General features: G+C 51.3%; 1 protein-coding gene across 2 annotated transcripts in view; it reads left to right on the top strand.

Annotated features, from left to right (window-relative positions):
- Positions 1–1,489: 1,489 nt before the first annotated feature.
- Limk1 (LIM domain kinase 1) overlaps positions 1,490–20,566 on the top strand; it is a 30,012-nt gene continuing 10,935 nt past the window's right edge. Inside the window, exons 1-7 of one of the 2 annotated variants that reach the window (XM_075977179.1) lie at positions 1,490–1,758; positions 3,322–3,418; positions 15,136–15,274; positions 15,491–15,600; positions 17,293–17,499; positions 18,561–18,666; positions 18,781–18,947. In XM_075977179.1, coding sequence (XP_075833294.1) covers positions 1,704–1,758; positions 3,322–3,418; positions 15,136–15,274; positions 15,491–15,600; positions 17,293–17,499; positions 18,561–18,666; positions 18,781–18,947 — 881 coding nt within the window. In that variant the 5' untranslated portion in view covers positions 1,490–1,703. Of the gene's footprint in view, positions 1,759–3,321; positions 3,419–10,177; positions 10,321–15,135; positions 15,275–15,490; positions 15,601–17,292; positions 17,500–18,560; positions 18,667–18,780; positions 18,948–20,566 lie in introns of those variants that run through there. The other variant, XM_075977171.1, reaches the window with a different exon arrangement.

The following is a 20,566-nucleotide window of genomic DNA, read 5'->3' on the forward strand; positions in this document are numbered from 1 at the left end:
CTTTTTTTTTTTAAAGATTTATTTAATGTATGAGTGCTCTATCTGCATGTACGCCTGAAGGTCAGAAGAGGGTATTAGATCCAACTATAAGAACCACCATGCCACTGTTGCTAGGAATTGAACTCAGGTCCTCCGGAAAAGCAGCTGGTGCTCTTAACCACTGAGCCATCTCTTCAGCCCCAGGCTTTTCTTTTTAATAAGTGAAATCATAGGTTGGTTCTCCAGGTGCCTTGGATACGATTTTAATGTGATAACATAAAATCAGGTGCTACTAGGGCTGTACAAGGGGTTCAGAGCATGTAAAGGGGGAGTCTGGAGAGATTCGGATAATATTGAATGTTTACAAGCAGTGTGTTGTTGGCAGGGAGATGCTTTGCTCATATTAAACCTGGTTTTATTAATTTGCCCTGATCTGATTTATTGCATCGTCGGAGAGACAATATCGGGGTACAGAAACCCTTTGAAAAGCCCTTAAGCAAATGGTCTTAATTGTGTTGGAATTCTTGAGTCTCAGCTGATGAAAGGTTTCAATCAGAATCTGGAATAGGAGGCAAGTCCTGGGATTGATTATAGGTGTGCTCCCTATGCTGGATATACGTGGCGCAAAAGATAAAAGCCAAGGCTTGGAGCATACATACTAGGCTAGCACTCTACCGGGTAAGCTATATAATACATTTCTATCTTTTCTACCCTGCCTCTGACCCAACTGACTCCCCATCTCCTCCCGACCAGCAGCATCCTCAGGGTCTGCAAGGCCACCATCCATCCCAGGCGATTAACTCCAGTGGGGTGGATCAGAGAGGCTCCCGGAAGGAAGATTGTGAAGAGAGGCGCCTTTTCCAAGGAAACCCGCTGAGCACTCCTGGGGCGCACCCTAGTAAAGCTGATAATGAATGAAAGGCAGAAAAGGAGGGGGAGAAAGAGGCAGGTTAGAGGCGGGTTTTATGGTGGGCGTGGGAATGCATGCTCAGCAGCCCCAGCTGTGCGGCAGAGGGAGAAACTGCCGCCGTGAGGGGCGTGGCCTCGATGAGGGGGCGGAGCGACGCAAAAGCAGATTCACAATTCAGCTCCACCCTTTCCGGGGCTTACAGGCGGCACCGATCCTTAGAGGGCGTGGTTGTCATTGAGGGGGCGGGGCTTCCTCCTAGGAGGGGCGGTGCCGAGCAGGGATAATTCCGCCAATGCCGAGGCGGGAAGGCCCCTTGCCAGCCTGCAGAGGGCGTGGCTGCAGCTGAGAAGTGGTTACCACTCCGGGGCGGGATGGTCGTTGAGGGGCGTGGTTATTGCGGTGAGGGGCGGAGCCTCGCAGTGACAGTTCCCACCCGCAGTGCCCGCAGGCCCCTTGTCAGCCTGCGGGGGGCGGGTTTGTCTCTGAGGGGAGTGGCTACCCCGGAGGCGGAGCCGCGCAGGGGCAGTTCCAGCCGGCCGCGTCGCACGCGCCCCGCCCCTGCCGCAGCTCGCAAGCCCGCCCCGGCCCGCCCCTCCGCGCTCCTCAGGCGGCGGCAGCGCGGAGCCGGTGTCCCCAAGCCGGGCGTGGGAGTGCAGCGCGGCGGCATCGCCGAGCCCGGAGCGGAGCGCTCGGCTCCGGCCCCGCGCTCCCCGCCTCCCGCCTTCCCGGGCCGGCGGCGGGCGAGCTCGCGGGCCCGGCCCCAGCTCTCCGGTGCCCCGCCGGTTGCCGGCGGTCCCCGCCCCCCGCCGAGTGCATGAGGTTGACGCTACTTTGTTGCACCTGGAGGGAAGAACGTATGGGAGAGGAAGGTGCGCGGGGCTGGGGGTCGGGGGAGGGGAACCGGGAGTATTGGAGGGGCCCGAGGAGCTGCAAGGCCGCGCCCCTGCCTCCTAGGGACGCGCCTGTCCTACCGAAGCCCGCAGGCCATTCTCTGTCACCCTCCCACCCTCTTTCTCTCTTCCTTGGCCCCGGGATGAGCTGCTGTCTTGCGGATGGAGGAAGTTCCTCTTCTCCTACCCTATCCTGTCTTCACCCATCTCCCAGGTTACTATTCATCCAGCACCTACCTTAGTCCCTAGTTCTCTGTCCCACCCTGGTCCTCGCTCTTCGGTGGAGGGGGGGGGCACCTTTTGATCCAGTCTGATCCGGGAGAGCCAAACGACAGCAACCACGGACCTGAGCTGCAGACTCGCGTTTGCGGGACTCACTGACCTTGAACCAGTCACTAACACTCGGAGCCTCAGTTTCCCCACCATTGCAGTTCGGGACTAGATGAATTGGGGGACTGGGCAAAAATAAAAAAATAAAAAATAAAAAAGCACTGGAAAGGTAGACACACTGGATCCGATGACAGAATGCTGCAGAGGTCTCTACCACCGCCAGTTCTGTCATACCGTGACCTCCCGTTTCCCCTGCACCAATGCTAGTATTCTAGTATTCATTTGATCAGTCTTGGCTAGAGTCCTGCCTCACTGAGAGGGCTCTAGGCTTGGAGCCGCACTACAGTTGGGGTTCAGAGGCCTCTGAGATTCCCTCAGCCTGGATCAGTCTGGGATCTCCCCTAGGTTTCTTTCTCAAAGCCCACACAGTAGGGTCATCTGGTCAAAGACAGGTTCTGGTCTCTCCAGCCCTGTTCTGCCTCCCATTCACACACATCCCTGAAGCCCTGTTGGGGGCATAGGCCCACGGGCACTTACACTACTTTGGGTGCTTGAAGAGGTAAAGGCTTCGGAGCCTGGCTCTGTGTCATAAGGAGAGGTCCCCTCTCTGCAGCTGAGATTTCGGAGTCTGTAGAATGAAGGGGAACAGGCCGAAGCTATTTTGCAGGGCCCACCAGCTCCAGGGGTGCAAGGTCCCGGGGATGACTAAGCATGTATAGTGGCTGCCTTAAAGAACTGCCAGTGTCTGGCTTCGCAGTCCTGGCCCCTCATCACGGTTCAACCAAAGCTACCACCTTTGGGTTTCCTCCCCTGCTACTTCTAATCTGAGATGGACCAGCCAAGCTCTGCCAGTCCTTGCCCCTTTCCACACTTCTTCCTGGGCAGGCGGGCAGAAGAGGCTGTCACGAAAGTGCCACCCTCCACCTTGTTTCTAAATTCTGTCTTCTTTCTCCCCGTTTACACTTGCTGTCTCTGAAGGGAGCACCTCTGTTCTCCTCTACATGTTCCAGATGGGTCCAGAGAGGCTTGGCAACTTAGTGTCCAAGCAGGACTCTGAGATTGCCATCCTTTATCCTCTCACTGGGCATTCGTCCTGTAGAGAAAGGTTCAGTGTGTGAGCACTAAGTCTAACTGCAGTGAGCTGGGCAGGCTAGACCTCCTGCAAACTACCCTCTTAAAAATGGCTCCTGACTTGGTTTCTACCCCAAGCAGGAAGCGAGTTGCCTGTGTGTGCTAGCTGTGGCCAGAAGATCTATGACGGCCAGTACCTCCAGGCCCTGAACGCTGACTGGCATGCAGACTGCTTCAGGTAAGACGCGCTGGCCAACGGGTGGGTGCCCTCAGCAAGGCCCGCCTGTGACCTGGATGTTTCTCCTAGTACTGTCCTTGCCTGTTATCGCTAGAGGGTCCTCAGCCTCAGTTTCTTAAAACAAGCAGCTTGCTTTTTCTGTGGTATGTATGTTTGTTGTTGCGTTGTTATATTGAGGGGGGCATGTGCATTTCGGGAGCACATTGTGCATGGAGGTCAGAGGACAGATTTTGAGAGTCACTTCTCAACTCCACCTTGTTAAGGCTGCGTCTGGCACTGTGCAGCTAATTCAGGCTAGCAGTTTTGAGAGCTTCCAGATGATTCTCCTGTCGTCTCCTCCCATCGGAAGTAGGAGAGCTGAGATTATTGGTGCTTGTCACCATATCTAGCTTTTTCTATGGGTTCTAGGGATCAAACCTGAGTTGTCAGGCTTCCCCAGCAAGCACCTTTACCTACTAAATTATCTCCATTTGTATGTTTACTTATGTATATATCTCTATATATACATAGATATACACATAGACGTGTGTGTGTGTATGTTTTATCCAGGCTGGCTTGGAACTCTTGGGCTCAAGCAGTTCACCTGCCTCAGTCTCGACGGTATCTAAGACTACAGGTACATGCTACCATACCTCAGTTTGTCTAGTAGACTTTAAATCCTACTTAGGAGCTAAGGATGTATTGGTTGGTAGAGTACTTGACTAGCATGCATGAAGCCCTAGGTTTGATCCCCATCACCACATAAACCAGACATGGTAACACATGCCTCTAAACCCAGCGCTTAGGAGATGATGGAAGGTTAGAAATCCAGGCTCCTCCTCAGCTGTGTAGTGAGTTCAAACAAACAAAATCCTCCTTAGGTGACTTACATTTAAGGTAATTTATATTCTGCGTCAGTCGTTACACAATATTGTTTATGGAATAATAAAAAAGTCCAGCTATACCACGTTCAGGTGTAGTTGTGTGTGTATGTTTGTGTACATGTGTGTGTACAGGTATACATACATGTATGTGGGGACCAGAGGTAGATAGCAGGTGGGTTCCTCTGTTGCTCTCCACTGTACTTTTTGAGGCAGGGTCTCCCACTGAATCAGGAGTTCACTGGTTTGCCTAGACTAGCTGACCAGTGAGATCTAGAAATCCTCCCATCTCCACATTGCCCCCTCCAACTCCAGTGCTGGAGTTACATATGCACACTGATGTGTTGAGGTGTTTTTGTTGTTGTTGTTTTGTTTTTTTTTTTTTTTTGGTGCTGGGGATCTGACTGAATTCGGGCAAACACTTTACCAGCTGAGTATTTCCCCACCCGACCCCATGCCAGGATGTGGTTTTTGTTTTGTTTTGTTTTTTGTTTTTCAGTCTGAAGCTGGTAGAATTCACCAAGAGGAACCCATAGAGGAGCGGGAACAGGCAGAAGAGGAGGGATAGGGCAACCTGCCCTAGCTTCCCTGAGCTCTCCTGCTGCAGGGAGGGGAAAGACACACCAGCTCTCAAGGGAATCCTAGCTACTGTCCCTAGATAACTGGCTATACACATGTGTCAGCCAGTGAAAACAGCCCTGGCCTCCGGCTGTACACAGAACATGGCTGCGGTCAAAGACTGAGTAGAGAAGTGGGCACCTAGAGGTGGCCCAGAGTCCCACTAGGAGCATTCCAAGAAACAAAGAGGAAAGATACGCAAGGCAGCCTTGTGCTATATCCTGAGTTCAAGGCCAGCCTGAGCTACCTGAGACCCTGTTTCAAACAGAAGACTTAAGGCGGCCTTTTCCAACACTGAGGATTCTGAACACTTTGCATAGATAGATACTAGTTGTATCTCCAAAGAAAAATTGGGGCACAGAGAGGTTTGTGTTTCTGCCTGAAGTCACATGACCAGGAAGCGCTAGGAAAGCGCAGTGCCCACTCTGAGGCCAGAAGAAAGGCAGGCAACACATCCAGGGATTCAAAACATATCCTCAGAAGGTCTCTCAGGGAGGCCCACGAGGGGATCTTGACACACAAAAAGACTCAGGGAGACAAGACTGTGGGGACTATTGGTGGTGAAAAAGTCAAGGGATGCAGTTAGGAGACCAAGTGGAGACTGAGCTGGCGTGGGCATTGAATGCCAGCGTTAGGCCCTCTGAAGACAATAGAGAGGCAGCAGGCAGCTAGCTGGGCAGCCTGCTGTTTATTGAAGATTGTCATTCTCGTGGGCAGATGGCGCAGCTTGGCAGGACGAGACTGTCGTAGTTCAGGGGTCTGTCTCATAAGCCTGACTTAGGACCGTGCTGAGGAGGGAGGATCTCTGATGAGGAGGGGCTGATAGACGACTGGGGAGTCCACTTAGCCTGAGGACCTGAGTTCCATCCCCAGAACCCTCAGATGAAAGGGTGTACATGTATAGTCCCAGCACTGGGGAAGTAGTGTTGTGTGATAAACTCTTCCTACGGCGATGCAACACACGTGTCTACTCACAGCAGATAGGGAACCCACGACAGACCAAATACGGATACCACCGAAGTACAACTTGGAGAATCAATGAGTTATTGGAGTTATTTACAGAAAAATATGGTTGAAGGATTACTTACAGGAGCAGAAGTGATTCAAGACAGCTGTATCACCAATGCCCCACATGGGTGATACTCTCAAAGCTGGGAACCTGGAGCACACTGCACAGCCTGCAGGCAGCTCAACAGGTGGGAAAGTGTCCTTTCCAGGAGTATTTATCGGTCTTAACCTCTGTCCAGGCAGCTAGTTTTGTCTGAGAGTTTCATTACATGTGTAAGAGTCATCTTTGCAGCTTGGGTTTGCTCTTCAGAGAGGAATTCAGCTTTTATTGCTTACTTGGGGGGGGAGGGGAGTGAATCTGGTCAGTTTCAGGGACTTCCTGAAGCTACTTTCCTTCTTTATTTATTTATTTATTAAAGATTTCTGCCTCCTCCCCACCGCTACCACCTCCCATTTCCTTCCCCCTTCCCCAATCAACTCCCCCTCCCTCATCAGCCCGAAGAGCAGTCAGGGTAAAAGCTATTTTCAATTGTTTGCCTTTCTGCCTAAGGAGCTTCCTGAAGGAGGGAATGTTGAATCTCTGAGGAAGCTCTTACACCGCAGGTGGAGACAAATCCTTGGGCTTATACTGCAGGCCAACCTGATCAGCCATACCCACGTGTGTGCTCACTCCCATGCCATGGTGGTGTGCATGTGGATAACTTGTTATCAGAGGTTGGCTGTGAGCATCTTCCTTCCCACCATGTCTTTCAGGATCAGACTCAGGTGGGTCAGGTTGGCAGCAGCTGCCTTTACTCACTGAGCCACCTTGCCACCCTCTTTTTTGAGATAAGGTCTCTCTCTGAAGCTAGAGCTTGCCATTTCAGCTAGGCTGGCTAGCTGGTGAACCTTCAAGGTGCTCCTGTGTCCACCCATCCACACTGGGATACAGATGTCCCCCATTGTTCCAGCTTTACATGGATGCTGGGGATCTGAACTCGGGTCCTCATGCTTGCACTGAGCCATCTCTCCAGTCCTCAAGCATTCTTTAGTATTAATCCAGCCTCTACCATAACCATCAAGGGAATATTTGCCTATTCTCATGTGAGAAATAGGGATTCGGCCACAGCAAGTACCTCAGTGAAGGTTGTCACTGCTTGAAGTGGCATCTGACTGTCTCTTACACGTTATGTACCTCTGCAGAGCTGAATGGGCTCTTTTAAGGGTGCCGATGAGCAGCAGGTCTGCACGGGGGAGAGGATAGCTGTTGTCAGCAGAGTTGGGGGGCAGGTTAGTTATGCCTGTTGCTTTAGTAACATTAGAATTGCAATAGGGCCAAAAAGAATCAAGGAATTGTCTTTAGGGGGCCCTGTAACTGGCAGGGAAGGAAGGTAGGAGAGAGTCCCAAGGGTAATCCCTCTGTTGCAGCACTAAAGTGAGGCAAGGATCCCTGGCTTTGGACAGCCACTCCATAACTCCAAGAGAGGGGTGAGACCCAGCTGGGGAATGCGGGGAGCAAGCATGTTCAGCTGTCTCTGAAGTGGAGGGACACAAGGGCCTCAAAGTGAGGAAGGGCCCACAGGCAGTGTGACCCACAGCTTCCTTATCATAGTCAGAACCCAGATCCATCCTTCCCTGCCTCCTCACCTACAGTCAGAGCCTGGATCCCTACCTGCCTATAGTCAGCCTAGATCCTCCTGTCTCTGCTTCCTCTCCTACAGCCAAAGTCCAGATCCTTACCTTCACACCTCCCTGCCTGTCATCTAAACCTGGATCCCTCCTCACCCTCCCGTTCATCATCAGAGCCTGGATTCCCATCGCTGCCTCCCCATACCCGGCCCAGGGGTGTATGCTCACTCACCGAAGCTGGGTAAAACTACAGTGTCCTGCCCCACACAGTTAGGAAAACAGCTATGAGAAAGTTCACAGCTGCCCTGGGTACATGGCTGACAGACAACTAACCTAACTCTCCACAGGACACCCAAGGCTCCATTTCCAATGACACAAACCTCTTAGTGACATTGAAACCTTTGTTCCCTTTGCCATTGATAAAACTGCGATAGCAGGAGGGCTGTGTGACAGGATTGGACAGCCCACTTCTCAGCCACAGGTGGGGGACGGCTTCATGAGTTATCCCACTCCCTGCCTTCCTTGCCTTTCTGCATGCCCTTCCAGGTGGAATCCCCGGGGGCCTCTGAGTCAGCCGCTCTCAAGCACCTGTCCTCCACAGGCCCCTCAGGACAACCTGCAAGTCAAGTGCTGTTACTGAAGCAGTTTGACTGATGAGGAAACAGGCAGAGAGGTCACTTACGTGTCCAAGGTCTCCCATGGGGCTTAACTGAAAAGCCTGCCCTATGTAACCCGTGTCCTCAGGACTCCGTCCCGCCACTCCCAGACATGGTCTCCTGCCTTCTAGCAGGAAAGCCAGGGAAGAGACAGAGCAGTGTCAGAGGCCAGAGACAGCCCTCCAAGGAGGTGACAGTTAAATACAGAGTGGAAGGAAGTGAGGGAGGAACTCAGCATGCCCACAGGCACTGAGGTGGGATGTGATAGCTATGGCTGGGGATCAGCTAGGGCCCTGCAGGACTGACTTACAGTGGGGCTGCCATAGAATCACCCAGCCTTGGGTTTTGTTTTGTCATCCACCCCCCACCACACCCCCGCCATGCTGGAGACCAAACCCAGGACCCTGGGGCTTGCTAGGCAAGCCCTCTGCTATATCTCCAACCACTAATGTTTATATAAAGGGGGGGGGAGCATCCGGAGTAATCTCTCAGTGATAGATACATTACTGACCTAGCATGCTTGTTCCCCAGAGCAAGGGGGAAATTTACTTTTATCTGTTTATAATAAAACAACATATTTCTTTATTCGGGAGGCAGAGAGGGTTGGACTGAACCCAGGCCTCATGGATACCAGGGAAAAGCCCTATTACTGTGCCATGTCCCAGCCTTCCAGCTGTATCGATGTGTGTCTAGGGCAGCAGTTCTCAACCTGTACGTCGCAGCCCTTTGGGGGTCACATACCAAATACTTATATTATGATTCATAACAGTAACAAATGACATTGATGAAGTAGCAACAGAAATAGTTTTACTGTTGGGGTCACCACAACATGAACTGTATTAAAGGGGCGCAGCATTAGGAAGGTTGAGAAGCACTGGGCCAGGGGAAGCTGGAGGAACCTGCGGAAGGTTCCCTGGCTGTGCGTCCTCTGAGTGCCCCTGACCTGGAGTAAATCCTGGGCTGGTCTATCAGGAAGGCCTTAGCTGCTGTGTCAGACGCCTGCTGAGCCAGGCGTGTTTTCTGGGGATGCTCTCTGTAGACAGCTCAGGGTGTGTGAGCATTAGCCCTGGGGTTTCATCCTTACCCACCGCCACACTTCCTGTTGGCTCTGCCTCCCAGAAGATTAGAGCCAGGCCAGTGGTCCAGGTTTCCGGGGCCCAGCTGCTACTCCTGTATGCCATGCCTACAGGGTCCTTTTCCCAAAAGCCTTGGGTGCACAATTCCTAGAGATTTTGTAGCCTGGGTAATCTCCCTGGAGGCTGGGTGGGGTAGCCCTAAGCAAGGAATAGTGAATGAGCCGTGTGCTGGTAGTGTAGCCTTAGTGGGGAGAAAGCGCTCAGTCGAGGAACCTCCCTGTAAGGAGGCTGAGCTAACCATGGGAAGTTGGCCTCTGTTCCCTTGGGGACAGCACCGGAAGAGGCAGCTGCTCTGGTGCTTTCTGTCCCTAGAGAGACCCAAGCAAGCCCTCAGTGCCTTGTCCAGGAAGAGACCAAGGAACACACAGGATTCCCTTCTCCAGATCGAGAGGACTAGGAACAGAGTAGTGCAGTTAGAGCCTAGATCCCTCCCTGCCTCCCTAATTGGTGTCAGCGCCTATATCCTTCTCCCTGTCTGTAGCCAAAGCCCTCCTTCCCACCTTCTTTCTTAGAGTCAGAACCTAGGTCCCTTCTCCCTGCCTCTTTCCCTGGGCTTGTAGCCTGAACCACTCCTTTTCACTTCTCTGCCTGTAGTCCTATCCTAACCTAGATCACTCCTTTCCCAACTCCCCACGTATAGTCAGAACCTAGATCCTTCCCTGCCGTCCCCTCTGACTACGTTCAGAATGGAGACCACTCTTTGCTTACTCCTACCTGATTAGAGCTAGATCTCTCCCTCACGCCCTGCTCCAAAGCCCAAGCAGAAAGCACATTGGCTGCTTCCTGTCACAGGCTGAGAAAGAGTCCTTCCTCACCCACACTGCTGCCTCCTCCCCTGTGGTGTGGCCACACAGGCCCTACCCCCTGCAGCCTCCAATCCTGAGTCCCTGTAGTAGGATGGGGAAGCTCTGGCCAGGCCGCCCATGGGCTCGTACAGGCCTCCAGAGCCTTCTGTAACTCCAGAGGATGCTACCAGCCTTGGCTCTGAGAAGAATCCGCTACCTCCGTGGGGCTAAGTAAGTAGAAAGCCCCTTGCCTACCTGTCCTGGGTCCCTGGCTTAGAGAGGCTGGGGCTGAAGGTGGAGGGAGCTAAAGGACAGGCCCATCTGGGGATAACTGTGAGGCAGAACTGAAACTCTCCGGTCAGGTCTACCGGCTGTGGGGGCTCAGGCCATTGCTGAGCTTTTGGGCCATCTGGTACCTTCTCCCAGTGAGCCTGACCTTCCAACTGCTCACTCTTTCACCCTGGTGTCCTGGAATGAGGTGGGAGGAGCCTCATACCTGTCCCTGTGACACACTTGGCCCAGGCTTTCTTGCCACAGAGCCCCATACACCTGTTTTCTCCGCAGGGTCCTCTCCTCCTGCCCCAGCCTGGCTCTGCTAGAGAAGACCCGGAACAGTCTAGTTAGGAGTTCTACCTGGCTGGCCATGTGTTCTATCTAATGGGCCTTCCTCTCTTGACATGGAGGGCTCTTTCTGAGATAGAATCTTATATATCCCAAACTGACCTCAAATTGGCCAGGTAGCCCAGAATGACCTCAGACTCCTGATCCTCCTGCCTCCACCTGCCAAGTCCTGGGATTATAGTGGTGCTGGGGATGGAACCGGGCTTTCTGATTGCGAAGCAAGCACTCTACCGTTTGACCCACGTGCCCAGCCCATCTCAACATGCATTGTGAGACCCAAGCTGATCGCTGGCGGCTCCTCTTTCTCCCTTCTCCTGCTGCTGTCAAGATGTAGGCTGAGGATTAAGGGGTTGGACAGGTCAGAAGCTCCTTTGTACCTTCTGTTGGCAAAAGTCTTTTGAAGCCTGGGGCCAGCCACTAACACCTTTGTGTGAGCCCACATCCTGAGCCCAAGTAAAGCCTTACCCGCTCTAAACAGAGACAGAAGCCAGCATAGTAGGACACACCTGTCATTCCAGCACTGGAGAGGTAGAGGCAGAAGGATGGGGAACTCAGGGTCAGGCTAGGGACATGTCTAGCTTTCATGAATCCTTGGGTTCTATCCCCAGCACGGACAAACTAAGCTTCAAGGCACTTTCCTGTAATCCCAGCACTGTGTGGTAGAAGTAGGATCAGTTCAAGGTCATCCTCTTCTGTGTAGTGAGTTCAAGGCCAGCTTCTGCTGTATGAGACCCTCTGTCAACAGAGAGCAAGGCCACCAGGGATGACAGAGAGGTGCCTAAGCAGTACTGAGGGTGCTGGGTGGGATCAGCCCCCTCCTAAGGTGCATTTACAGAGGCTGTGGTGCTGCTGCTGTGTAGCAGTAAGGGCCGAGAGACGCTTCAAGGAAGTAGTGACCTGGCAGGGGATATGCTGAGCAGAACTTGTGAGCCAGTCATGGTCAGATCGCTCCCCGCAGCAGCAGTGGCTGCGGACTGTGATGAATGAGTGGGTGGAGGAGGAGCTGGGGAGTTTCCTTCTAGATGAACTTAAGAGCTTTCTCTCCCAGGGTGGGATGTAACTGGTTCTGAGCCCACACCCACAGGGAGAGCAGGCTTGCAGAGGCCCTGCTTCCTGCAGCGTGACACCAGCGATGGGCGATGGGCAGACCTCTGTGAAACTCCTGTGACCTAGGCGTGGGACAGGAAGCAAGTCACTGATAGTGTAGGACTGGGGACCTTCTAGAAAGGACAGGATCCTTGCTGCCTCTTTCCATGGCATCTTCTATTAGGTTTGAAAACCCTAGGAGAGGCGTACTGGGGCCCTACATTCAGAGCCTCCTCCCACTGCCCGGCTCCCAGCGGTACAAAGCCTCTCCCCTATTGGAGTCTGCCTTGGACTGTTGCCAGGAGAGTTGGGCCAGTAAGCATGACATCATGACTCCTGCCCTGCACCCAGCCTCTCCTCCTCTGCTCTCTGACTCCCCCAGGGACACCTCATCAGGCCCCTTTCCTGAGTACATCCCCACCCACTTACAACTAAATTCTGACATTTTGTGTTTCCCCAGCTTGAGCCCCTCCCTGCAGGCCAGACACCCAGACAATGGGAAACAAGCTAGGATCTTCTTAAAGGAACAGTGTCCCACCAGCTGTTGTATAGCTCTCCTCCCTGTCCTGTTCTCAGTTCCAGTTACAGCAGGTCCTAGCACTGGGGAGTGGAGTGAACAGTCTCACCCACATATTCTTTCCTGCACTGGTCCCCAGCACAGCACAGCTCCTCCAGGTCCTGTGTGACCCGTAAGCAGAACCAGCTGCATATGCAGCCCGTTTTTTGCTCAGGTATACATTCTGGCCCAGGCATATCTAGGCACACAGAACCCTAAGCTCTCCATAGACTCACAGGAGAGTCCCAGTCCCACCAAGATGCTTGGACCAGGAGAAGCCAGGCAAAGACACCCCCCCCTGCCCTTCAGCCCCTACCCCAGCCTCCCTGGTTGTCTCTTAGACTAAGATGGACTGCTGGCTTTGATGACGCTGGGCTTGTTTCCTGAGGAAAGACAGGGACATAGATTTAATGGTAGGTGGTAGCAAGAACTGAGCTGATCTCTGGGCATGCTCATGAAGGCCTAGGGATGCTGAGCTTTGGGGAGATACAGCATCCTGCATCTTCACTGGCAGGATCCTGTCTCTGCATCCTGAGCCCAATACCTACTTCACACCTCAATGAGACAGGATAGCCAGTGCTCCCCTTAAGGTATTTGGTTGGGTTTTTCATTTTCCTTTTTGTTTTGGGTTGGTATTTTCCCAGTGCCCGACTGTTCTACAGTCTGGTGTGAATGCCCATAGATCCACCTGCCTCTGCCTCCCATGTGCTAAAACAGGAAGGTGCTGACATTCAGTTCTAAAGGGTTATAGACCTCTGCACTCCTACAGGAGAAAGCCAACCGATCCATGTATGAGGCCTGTGGTCTGCTTCATGCCCTCCGTGTTCCCAGCCTCTGTTCCTCTATCCATCTGGCTGGTGACCAAAAACAAGTCACCTTCCTTCTGAGCCATCCTCTTTGCATGAGGAGACAGGGACCTGGGTTAGAAGCTGCTCTTGCATCTGAGGTTAGCAGGCGAGCCAGATCCTCCACCCCATCTAGGCAGAGCTGAAATGGATGGCTGTACAGGCTGTGCGCCGAAAAGCTCTAAGGGAGCTGGGCGAGGTGACACCTTTAATCCTGGTGCTAAGGAGGAAGAAGCAGGTAGGTAGCTGTGAGTTCAAGGCACTCATGGTCTACATAGAAAGTTGTAGGACAGCTAGGGCTATATAGAGAGACCCTGTCTCCTAAACAAAAAGGGAAAAAGCTGGAGGGGATGAAGCAGCTAGACTGCTCAGCTGGTCCCAGGTAAAGAGGCTGGTCCCAAGAACCTGATGAACTGAGTTCAAGCCCCAGAACTCCTGTAAGAGTCCAGGGGGAGAACTGATTTCTCAGAGTCCTGTGATCGCTGCATTTACACTGAGGCTTGTACCCCCACACACACTTAGGATATTTTGTGCAAGTAGGGTCTTACCATGAAACCCTGGCTGTCCTGGGTCAGGCTGTGTAGACCAGGCTGGCCTCAAATTCACCATCTTCCTCTGCCTCCAAGTAGTGAGATCAGAAGTGTGTGTACAACTGTGCCCAGCCATTAATAATCACTTTTTAGAAAGCGATGTGGGGGTGCAGTCCTCTCCCTGGTCTCACAGTCTGAGCTCTGGACTTGCATATAGGCCACTTGTGTTCATAGATACAGCTTTCTAAAGCTGGAGTTCTTTCTTATTTTTCTTTTACTTTTTAAGTTTTTTTTAAATTATTAATTAGAGAAAGAGTCTTACTGTGTAGCCCAGCCTGGTCTGGAACTTGTCATGTAGCCCAGACTGGCCTCAAACTCACATTCCTTTCTTTTATTCTTTTTAGTGTTTATTTTATTTTATGTGTATGGGTGTTTTTCTCACATATATGCATGTGCCTGGTACCCGCAAAGGCCGGAAGAGGATGTCAGATCCCCTGGAATGGACATTACAAATAGTTGTGAGCCACCATCTGAATGCTAGCAATCAAGCTCGGGTCCTCTGGAAGAGCATCCAGTGCTCTTAACTACTGAGCCATCCCTCCAGCCCCTCCTTCTTTTACTTTTGAGACAGTATTTCATGTCCCTTTCTGACCTGGACTCACTTTAGAGTATATAACCAACTATGACTTGAACTCCTAACCTTCCTGCCACTGTGTCTTGAGTGCTAGAATGACAGGTAAGTGCCACTAGCCCAATATACTTGGTGTGTTTGTTTGTTTGTTTGAGACAAGATCTGTGTAGCCCATGCTTACTGCAGCTTAAGATCCCTCCTCAGCCTCCCAGCTGCTGAAATGATAGCCTGCCTATGCGTCCACACCCAGCTACCTTTCTCTTAGTCTTTTTGTTTGTTTGTTTAATTTTTTTTCTTTAGGTTTTCAAGACAGGGTTTCCTTGTGTAGCCCTGGCTGTCCTGGAACTCTGTAGACCAGGCTGGCATCAAACTCAAGAGATCCGCCTGCCTGCCTCTGCCTCCCGAATACTGAGATTAAAGCCATGTGCCATCACTGCCCGGCTATTTTTTTTTTTGAGACAGGACTTTGTGTATGCTAGGCAAGCTCTCCACCAACAGAAGTACATCTCCAGCCCCTAGTTTGTTTCAGTTTTCTAAAAGCAAAAGCCAAAGATATATACCTATATGTGGGGACTAGAGAGATGGCTTCAGGGTCAAGAATACTTGCTAGTTTTGCAAAGCTCCCAAGTATATATTCTAGCCGGTATCTCGTGTCCTCTGGCCTCCTCAGGCACCACACACACAGGATGAACATACAGACAAGCAGGCATACACCATGAGTAAAGCTGTGCAGAGAGAGTAGGTGTGGCCACCTCAGCCCCGCCCCTCTCCACCCAGGTGCTGTGAGTGTAGCACCTCCCTTTCACACCAGTACTATGAGAAGGATGGACAGCTCTTCTGCAAGAAGGACTACTGGGCCCGCTATGGCGAGTCTTGCCATGGGTGCTCCGAACACATCACCAAAGGACTGGTCATGGTGAGCCACCTTCTCCTACTTGCCCCACCTCTTGAGGTGAGCATGCACTCTCTCCCTGCCACCGTCCCCTGTGCATTCTAAGCCCATTTCTTCGCCTGTGCAGATCCTTCAGTCCTCTGTCTGTCCAGGCTGCCCTGCTTCTCCCTTGAATAGAGAATGGTGATCGGGAAGGAGACTGCAGGTACCACTAAGCTGTGTTGTGTCCCCCACCTACAGGTGGCTGGGGAGCTGAAGTACCACCCTGAGTGCTTCATCTGCCTCACCTGCGGAACCTTCATCGGCGATGGGGACACCTACACACTGGTGGAGCACTCGAAGCTGTACTGGTGAGTACTGTGGGCCTCTTCAAACCTAGGTGCCTGCACCTGTCATCAAGGCTGCCCTATTCAGGCTTTTATTTCCACATGGGAAAATAGGAGAGGGCAATTGCTGTAGCTCCCTGCTACCTTGTAGACATGGCAAAAATTGTAGTGCCTGTCGCCCCAGCTTTTCAGAAGGCTAATGCAAGAGGATTGTAAGTGCTAGGCCAGTCGGGCAACTTAGTGAGACCCAGTCTCAAGAAGTAAAAAGAGAACTGAGGGTGCATCTCACTAGTAGAGCACATGCCTAGAATCCCCAGTGAGGGGCTGGGGTGTGGCTCAGTGGTAGAGCACCTGCCTAGAATCCCCCAGTGAGGGGCTGGGGTGTGGCTCAGTGGTAGAGCACCTGCCTAGAATCCCCAGTGAGGGGCTGGGGTGTGGCTCAGTGGTAGAGCACCTGCCTAGAATTACCCCAGTGAAGGCTTCCATGTCATATGTAAGGCTCTAGGTTCAGTTCTCAGTATTATTAAAAAAGAAAGAAAATGACAAAAGCCTGAATGCCCCCAACACCAGCCCCCTTCTCTCTGCCTTTGCAGTATGGTTCTGGCTCTAGCCACAGAGCTGGCACAGAGCCTACCAGCTATAGATACTATTACCAGCAGGTCTGTTCCTGCTCCAGACACCAGCTGCACACTACCCCCCAGGGCCCTCACACACTTAGAGCAATTGGCTTCCAATCCAGTGACCCCAAGTTTGGTAATTTGCTAAATGATGCACAGAACGCCAAAGGGTGCTGTGCTTTGGGTCACAGTTGCATTACAAAGGACACAGCCCAGGAGCCACCAAGTGAGGACACCTTCCATCTCTCCCCCAGCCCATCTTACGCTTACTAACCAGGATGCCACACTGAGGTCCAGCATTTCATTGAGGTTTCCTTATAAGTAATCTGGCCACATGATTAAACTCTGTCTCTAGCCTGCTCCTGGGACCCAGGCTGGCTAGAAGCCCCAAGCCTTCAGTCATGGTCCATCTTTGTGGGACCAGCCCTGATCTGACTCATCTCATTTGCATAGACTCGAGCATCCTCCAAGGGGCTCATAAATAACAAAGATCCCCCTGTTCCAAGGACTTAGAGTCTTTCTCCCCAGAGCCAGGACAAAATAACAGGCAAATTCTCTCTTATGAAACTCCAACAAGGCTGGGTTTGAGAACAACAGGACCTGATCCCAAATGGGTTTTTAATGACTTCCTCCCAAACAAGATGTATCCCCAAGGGCCTCGCCTTATCTTGGCCATCTGACAACATCACAGAATAGACAAGCCAGAATGGGGCCAGCGAGATGGCTCAGTGTGTAAAGGTGCTTGCTGCCAAGCCTAATGACCAAAGTGGTGGAAGGAGAGAGCTGATTCCTCTAAATTGTCCTTTAAACTACCCCCATATATATACACACACAGTTTGGCACACATATACTTGACCAAACACATGCATAAATAAATGTAATTTTGAAACAAATAATTTTTTTTTTACCACAATAACTGAGACCCAGATTTGGGAGGGCTGAGACAACGGGTCACCCAGTCCTGCCCTGAGTGCCATCACTTTGCTGGGGGAGGAGTGTGGGAGGAGGGAGAAGCCTGCTGCAGAGAAGCATGACTGACTTCTCCCTGATACTCTTCTTCCCCTCCTCTTTGCATCCGCACTACCGACGGCCTTCATAGTGGACGCTGCTACTACCAGACTGTGATAACTCCAGTCATTGAACAGATCCTGCCAGACTCACCCGGCTCCCACCTGCCCCACACAGTCACCCTAGTGTCCATCCCAGCCTCTGCTCATGGCAAGCGAGGCCTGTCCGTCTCCATCGACCCCCCTCATGGCCCACCAGGCTGTGGCACGGAGCATTCGCACACTGTTCGAGTCCAAGGGTGAGTGGGCTGCCACGCGGGATGGGCTCTGCTGTAGCCACCTGGTTGTATTAGTTAACCTTTTGTTGCTATAACAAAATACTCGACATAAACAACCTAAGTGGGGAAAGATTGATCTTAGCTCACAGTTCCAGAGGGTTCAGTCCATAGTCATTGAGTAAGTTTGTTCTGGCCTAAAATGCCCAGGTACTAGAAGCATGAGGAATTGAGATAAGTCAATTTACAAAAACCAGGGCTGTTAAATGGCTCATCAGGTAAAGATGCTTGCCATCAAGCTTGACAGCTTGCGTTCTATTCCCAGCTCCCACAGGGTGGAGGAAAGAACCAGCTTCTGTAAGCTGTCCTGATTTATACACACACACACACACACACGGTGTGCTCATATGCATAAACACACACACAAGACATGCTTATACACTTAAACATACACACATGAGACATGCTTATACACTCAAACATGCACACAAGACATGCTCATACACATAAACATACACACTAAAGAAATGAATATAAAAAATAATTTTAAGTCAAACAAATGGCTGTACTTATAATCCTGGAGTTAAGTTGCTCTTGGATCTGTGAGCAACTAATGAAACTCATTGGGCCGCCCCCCCCCCAAAAAAAAGGAAAAACATGAAAGAAGGGGGACTAATTGCAAAGACTCGGAGGATCAGCAGAAGTGGAGGGAAACAGTGATGGAGGGGAGTGATCAAAATGCATTATACGACACATGAAGGTGTCACAGTGAAGCCCACCATTAAGCATAGTTAATATCTGCTAATAAGAAGATGAGACTGGGGCTGGAGAAATGGCTCAGTGGTTAAGAACACTGGCTCCTCTTACAGAGAACCAATCCCAGCACCCACATGGTGGCTCACAGCCATCTATAACAACAGGTCCAGAGGATTCTACACCCTTGTGGCCACCTAGATGTGATTTTCACCAAGGTGGAATCATTTCCCTCCCCACCCCATTTCTGGTCATCTTGGCTTTTGGTTTCCTATTGGGACTAAAGGGCACCAGTAGGAGGGGAACCAGTCTAACCACTGGTTTATCCCCAGAGTGGACCCCGGCTGCATGAGCCCAGATGTGAAGAATTCCATCCACGTTGGAGACCGGATCTTGGAAATCAATGGCACGCCCATCCGGAATGTGCCGCTGGATGAGGTAGGACCACAGGGATCCAAGGCTGGGGCAGGGTAGAGTGATGGAAGCAGAGCTTTCACACCTGCGCTCCACTGCCACCTCAGAACACTCACCTGGACACTCCCCTGTCCCCAGATCGACTTGCTGATCCAGGAGACCAGCCGTCTGCTCCAGCTGACCCTTGAGCATGACCCCCATGATTCTCTGGGCCACGGGCCAGGGTCGGAACCCAGCCCCCTGGGCTCCCCAGTGCACGCTCCCAGTGGACAGGCAGGCAGCTCTGCCCGGCAGAAACCTGTCTTGTAAGTCAACCTGCTCCTTTGCTTCTGTTCTTGGGCTGTTTCATCTTTTCCGCCCACCATCATTGTGGTACAGGGATTCGAGAAGATGTGAGGATAAAAAAGAAGAAACAGTGGACAGCGCTCCCACTGGGAGTTAGACTGTCCGAGGCTGACAGTGCCCCCAGCTGGAGTTAGAGACTGTGCAGAGACTGCCCCAGGCTGATAGCGCCCCCAGCTGGGAGTTAGAGACTGTCCCAGGCAGACAGCGCCCCCTCTCCTCTGGGAGTTAGAGACTGTCCCAGGCAGACCCATATCTTTTTTTTTTTCACTTTAATTATTTTGCATTGATTTATTCATTAACTTTGTGAGGGGAGGGGTGCACCGAGATGGGGGTGAGAATGCCACAGCACCTGTGTAGAGGTCAGAGGGCATCTTATAGAAGTCAGTTCTCTGCTCCTGCCTTGTGTTCAGGGAATCAAACTCAGGTTGTCAAGCTTGATGTGGCTTGTATCCACATCGTTTCCTGTATCCACTGAACCATCTTGCAGGCCTTCTCTCTAAATTTAAAGTGCTTAAAAGGCAAGGCAGTTTTTGGCACTACTTTTCAGTAGGCAGATTAACAGAGCAGGCAGGAATCAGTGAGGAGCAAGCGTAGATAAAACCTTTTAAGGCTGGGCTATAGGTCAGTAGTCAGAATGCTCACCTAGTATACACAGAGCTAAACCAGGCATGGTGGCACATCCCTGTAATCCCAGCTCTCAGGAGGTAAAAACAGGAAGATCAGAAGTTCAAGGTCACCCTTGGCTTCCTAGTGAGTTGGAGGCCAGCCTAGATTACATGAGACCCTATTTATTAAAAATAAATTAGAAAAAAAAGCATTTTATCACTTTGATGTGCCAATTCTTAAATTTAAAAAAAAAAATAGTTGCATTAATACAAATAGAATTAGGCCAGGCGGTGGTGGCACATGACTTTAGCCCCAGTGCTTGGGAGGCAGAGGCAGGCGCATCTCTGAGTTCCAGGCCAGCCTGGTCTACACAGTGAGACTGTGTCTTGTGGGGGAATAAGAAGGTGTGCATTCACTTTGGGTCACTCACTTCTACCATTTCTCAAGGATCTGATGTCCTTTCCTGGCCTCCACAAGTGTGGTGCTCACATGCACAAATCTACACATAGATAAAATTGCATAGGATAATTAAACATAATAAATCTAAAAAATAGTAAGGTTGGGACTGGAGAGATGGCTCAGAGGTTAAGGCACTGGCTTTTCCAGAGGTCCTGAGTTCAATTCCCAGCAACCACATGGTGGCTCACAGCCATCTCTAATGAGATCTGGTGCCCTCTTCTGGTGTGCAGGCATACATGGAGGCAGAATGTTGATATATAATAAATCTTTAAAATAAATAAGTAGTAAGGTGGACAGTGAGTAAGGAAAATACCTATCATCAATATATGGCCTCCACATGCTCATACACAAATATGCATGCACACTCACGTGAAGGCATACATACAACACACAAACTACAGTGTTTTACTATGGTTTTTAGTTTATGTGTTTGATTCCTATGTAGCCCAGGCTGGCTTTGGACTTGTGATCTTTCTGCCTCCACCTCTGAAGTACTGGCAATTGCAAGTATGTT

This window comes from Microtus pennsylvanicus, chromosome 1 (genome assembly GCF_037038515.1).
Source record: "Microtus pennsylvanicus isolate mMicPen1 chromosome 1, mMicPen1.hap1, whole genome shotgun sequence".
NCBI lineage: Eukaryota > Metazoa > Chordata > Mammalia > Rodentia > Cricetidae > Microtus > Microtus pennsylvanicus.